Raw genomic sequence first — 5,607 nt, forward strand, 5'->3', positions numbered from 1 at the left:
TGTTCTCACAAACACCGAGGATCGTCCAATATGAGGCGGCCTCGGGATTCTTTGATCTCGATTTCAAGGAGGGCCAAAAGGTTAGCCCTCACGTGCTCAAATTGTTGGAGCTAGTCGAGACATTGAAAATTCAAAAGGTTGAAATCCCCAAGGGGCTCATTGTTGATAGGATTCTTCACTCCTTATCCAAAGTCAAAGCATATGTACAATTCCGGGTGAATTTCAATATGCAAGACAAGGACGTGTCTCTTGGAGAGTTGCACAAGTTACTTGTGCAAGCCGAAAGATACATGGGGCTAAATGTTAACCCACCTAAGGATGTGCTAAATATAAGCACTAAGAGCAAGGGGAAGTTCAAGAAGGATGGGAAAAATAGTAAGAGGCAACTCACAGATAATCACTTTCAATTTAGAGATGTAGAGATAGAGAGAGAAAAAAGAACAAAAAATCGTAAAAACTCTAAAATTGAAAACCCTAAAAAATGGAAACAATTGATTGTAATGATACTACTCAATTTCTCCCTCTAGTCTCTAATGCTAATCTAAATCCGCAGAATGTTGATCCTGTGCCGCCAATTGCAACCGCTTCTTCTTCTGTTGTTGTTAGTGGACCTGGTAGCGCTCAAACTCAGAAATCAGCGGATATTAATCAAATCGTGGGTGTTGCTTCTTATGATTTGGAAGCTTTAGTGCCTGAATCTGATTCGGGATGGACTGTTAAGAGAAATCGTAAGGGGAAACAGCCGTTGGTTAGTATTCGAGAGGAACCTGAGGATATGTTACGGTTCACGGCTGAAGATGTTAAGGAAGAACTTGAATATTGGAAGAATTCTGTGTATGGTTTTGTCCTAGGGGCAAATCCACCTATTGAGGTGTTAGAGGGCTTTATCAAACGCCTTTGGTCTAAATTCCCCATTGATAAGATCTTCTTTTGCCCTAATGGTGTGTTTATTGTGAGATTTAGGACTGCTGCTGCTCAATCTCAAGAGTTACAGCAGGGCCACTTCCTTTTTGATAATAAACCGCTAATAGTGCGTCCTTGGAGTGAGGATGCGCGCAGCTTTCATTAAAATAAAACTAATAGTTTACATGAAATTGGTGGGGGCCGAGAAACAATCTGAGCTACCACACCCATAGCAACAACAAAGCTAAGTCTAGTAAAAATGTAAACGGCCACCCGAGCCCCTGCATCCTGAGATACCGAGAATTTCTGGATCCGATTGAGAAAGGCAACAACATTATTATTATTATTATTATTATTATTATTATTATTATTATTATTATTATTATTATTATTATTATTATTATTATTATTATTATTATTATTATTATTATTATTATTATTATTATTATTATTATTATTATTATTATAATTATAGTTATAATTATTATTATTATTATTATTATTATTTTTATTATTATTATTATTATTATTATTATTATTATTATTATTATTATTATTATTATTATTATTATTATTATTAAAAGGATGCGCGCAACTTTTATTAAAATAAAAATAATAGTTTACATGAAATTGGTGGGGGCCGAGAAACAATCCGGGCTCCCACACCCTTAGCAACAGCAAAGGTAAGTCTAGTAAAAATGTAAGCGGCCACCCGAGCCCCCGCATCCTGAGATACCTAGAATTTCTGGAACCGCTTGAGCAAGTCAACAACATTATTATTATTATTATTATTATTATTATTATTATTATTATTATTATTATTATTATTATTATTATTATTATTATTATTATTATTATTATTATTATTATTATTATTATTATTATTATTATTATTATTATTATTATTATTATTATTATTATTATTAAAAGGATACTTGACTTTTATTAAAAGAAAAATAATAGTTTACATGAAATTGGTGGGGAGCCGAGAAACAAGCTGGGCTCCCACACCCTTAGCAACAGCGAAGCTAAGTCTAGTTAAAATGTAAGCCGCCACCCAAGCCCCCGCATCCTGAGATACCGAGAATTTCTGGATCCGTTTGAGCAGGGCAAAAATATTATTATTATTATTAATATTATTAATATTATTATTATTATTATTATTATTATTATTATTATTATTATTATTATTATTATTATTATTATTGTTTTTGTTATTATTATTATTATTATTATTATTATTATTATTATTATTATTAATAAAAGGATGCGCGCATCTTTTATTTAAAAAAATAATAGTTTACGTGAAATTGGTGGGGAGCCGAGAAACAAGTTGGGCTCCCACACCCTTAGCAACAGCGAAGCTAAGTCTAGTAAAAATGTAAGCGGTCACCCAAGCCCCCGCATCCTGAGATATCGAGAATTTCTGGATCCGCTTGAGCAGGGCAACAGCATTATTATTATTATTATTATTATTATTATTATTATTATTATTATTATTATTATTATTATTATTATTATTATTATTATTATTTTTGCAGAAAAGCAATGGATCTTATTCATTCAATAAAGAAGTAAAGTACAAGACCCGGTCCAAACCTTTCCTACAAGGAGACCAGTATAGTCCCCTACAAGAAAAAAAAAGAAAGCCTAAAAAGATAACCTAAGAGAGCTATAAGCCATACAAACGAAGGTTTACAACTTTCTTAATAACAATACAAAGAGTTTCAGGGGATGATTGAGTCCCTCTAAAGATCCTATTGTTCCTTTCCTTCCACAGAAAATAAAGGAGAGCCATAAGACTAGCCTTCTGCTTGTTTGTTTTTCGAGTAGAGAGGAAACACTGCAACACATCTGCAAGCAGAACAGAGATAACAGAAAAATGTGCCCAATTTGCAATATCCATAAGTACAGTCCTAGAATATGGGCAAGCAAAGAAGAGATGTAGCAGGTCTTCAGAGCAACACTCACATAGAGCACATCTATTCACCAAATATAAACCACGAGAAATAAGACGATCAACAGTGGGCAAACCATTCTGCAAGACTAACATTCCAATAAAAGAATGCTTAGGATGGCAGCCAGCATTAAAAACCAGAGAGGACCAATCCACAGGGGCACCCCTAGTACGAATAACATCATACATTGCACTAGTGTCATATTTCCCATTGGAAGTACAGTCCTGCAGCAACAGGAGAGCCTGATCAGGGGATCCAACAGTCCTAAGGAGAAGATCTCTCATCTTGAGCACATTGTTCCAATACCAGGACTGGGAGATAGTTTGAGTAGCATCCCAGAAGCAATCACCTTTAAGCACATAAGCATGAACCCACTTAGTCCAGATACACTGAGGTCTATAGAAGAGCTTCCATACCCATTTCAGCATTTGTGAACAATTCCAACTAAGGACTTCTTTTATACCTATCCCCCCCTCTAATTTAGGGGAGCATAGTAACTGCCATTTCATAAAAACATGCCTTCTAGCACCCTCGTTAATACCCCAGAGGAAATCCTTGCATAGCTTTGCAATTTTCTTGGCTATACCCTTAGGTAAAAGCACACTGGCCCCCCAAAAATTATTCAGTCCAAAAATGACAGAATTAATCAGGAGTGCCTTACCTACATAGCTGAGGTTATGATTGGCCCATTGCATAACCCTACCTTTAATCTTGTCCAAGAGAGGCTGGTACATGTCTTGAGTGATTCTAGCATTAAACAAAGGAAGCCCCAGATACCTACAAGGGAAAGCCCCCAGGCTATATCCGAGTGACCAGGATAAGGTGCTTAACCTCATCAGCAACCCCCCCCCATGTATAAGTCGGTTTTGGCGGTGGTTAGCATGCAAACCAGAGAAGTAATGCTAAACTTGTCCAAACACGACGAGACCCTCACAGAAGGTAAATCTCCTCTATTAAAGATTAATAAGTCGTCAGCAAAAACAAGGTGTGTAAGATTAAGCTGCACACACTTAGGGTGATAAGAAAAGTTAACCTCCCTAGGTAGCTTCCTTAAGAGTCTAGACAACACCTCCATACAAATGACAAAAAGATAAGGGGACAAGGGATCCCCTTGTCTAAGCCCACACTTACCAGGGAAAAAACCCTTAACCTTACCATTAATAAGTAAAGAATAGTGGGGGGAGGTCACACAAGCCATAATCCAATCAACAAACCTAGTAGGAAAGTTGAGATAAATAAGACTATCTTTAAGAAAACACCAGTTAACAGAATCAAAAGCTTTCCTTATATCTACCTTAAGAAGGCATCTGGGAGTAAGGTAAGCACGACCATATTTAGAGACTAACTCATGAGCCAACATAGTGTTATAAAAAATATCCCTATTAGCCACAAAAGCAGCCTGTTCAGGGCCAATGATGGAATCAAGAACAGATTTTAGCCTATTAGCAATAATTTTACTCACCACCTTGTAAAATGTGGTGCAGCAAGCTATAGGTCTAAAATCTTTAACAGTGAGGGGGGTTTCCATCTTAGGAATGAGAACCAACAAAGTGGCAGTAGCTACTTTAGGCAGGTAGCAGGTCTGGAAGAATTCAAGAACAACAGCTTTAAAATCAGTCCCAACCACATTCCAAGCATCCAAGAAGAAACCTGAGGAATACCCATCTATTCCAGGACTTTTATTCCTATCAATAGATTTAAGGGCATCAAGGATCTCAGGCACCCTAATCTGCTGTTCAAGGGGGTTACCAACATCAGAGGAGAGAGTATCCTGTTGAAATAAATGAGAAGGAAGAGAAGTGACAGGGGAAGAGGAGCCCAATAGATGCTTATAATAAGAAATAAACCCTGCAGAAATCTCCTCAGTTCCAATGCAAAGGTTCCCATCCTCATCATGAATTCTACAAATACTATTTCTGAGCCTTCTATCAGCAAGCTTAGAGTAGAAAAATCTAGTGCTGAGATCATTAAGTTGAAGATGCTGGACTTTAGCTCTTTGAAAGAGTACTTGCATCTCAGCCCTCTTCACCAACAAATAGTCCTGAAGCAACTTTTTCTCCTGAGTAATGAGAGTAGGATCCATGGGAGAGTTCCTAAGATCATCTTGACATTGCTCAAGAGCCCTAGATTATTATTATTATTATTATTATTATTATTATTATTATTATTATTATTATTATTATTATTATTATTATTAAAAGGTTGCGCGCAGCTTTTATTAAAAGAAAAATAATAGTTTACATGAAATTGGTGGGGAGCCGAGAAACAAGCTGGGCTCTGACACCCTTAGCAACATCGAAGAGTCTAGTAAAAATGTAAGCGGCCACCCAAGCCCCCGCATCCTGAGATACCGAGAATTTCTGGATCCGCTTGAGCAAGGCAACAGCATTATTATTATTATTATTATTATTATTATTTTTTTTTTTTGTTATGTAAGGATGCGCGCAGCTTTCATTAAAAGAAAAATAATAGTTTACATGAAATTGGTGGGGGGCTGAGAAACAATCTGGGCTCTCACACCCTTAGCAATAGCAAATGTAAGCCTAGTAAAAATGTAAGCGGCCACCCGAGCCCCCGCATCCTGAGATACCTAGAATTTATGGATCCGCTTGAGCAAGGCAACAACAACATTATTATTATTATTATTATTATTATTATTATTATTATTATTATTATTATTATTATTATTATTATTATTATTATTATTATTATTATTATTATTATTATTATTATTATTATTATTATT

At 35.8% G+C, this 5,607-nt stretch overlaps 1 protein-coding gene across 1 annotated transcript; it reads right to left on the reverse strand.

Moving 5' to 3' along the window:
- Nucleotides 1–2,575: 2,575 nt before the first annotated feature.
- Nucleotides 2,576–4,944, reverse strand: LOC141633003 (uncharacterized). The gene is made up of 2 exons (XM_074445500.1): nt 4,076–4,944; nt 2,576–3,638 (listed from the first exon to the last, which is right to left on the reverse strand). Exons 1-2 carry the CDS (start codon nt 4,942–4,944, stop codon nt 2,576–2,578), a joined length of 1,932 nt encoding a protein of 643 aa, XP_074301601.1.
- Nucleotides 4,945–5,607: the final 663 nt, after the last annotated feature.

The sequence above is a fragment of the Silene latifolia genome, chromosome Y, assembly GCF_048544455.1.
Source record: "Silene latifolia isolate original U9 population chromosome Y, ASM4854445v1, whole genome shotgun sequence".
In the NCBI taxonomy this organism is placed as follows: Eukaryota; Viridiplantae; Streptophyta; class Magnoliopsida; order Caryophyllales; family Caryophyllaceae; genus Silene; species Silene latifolia.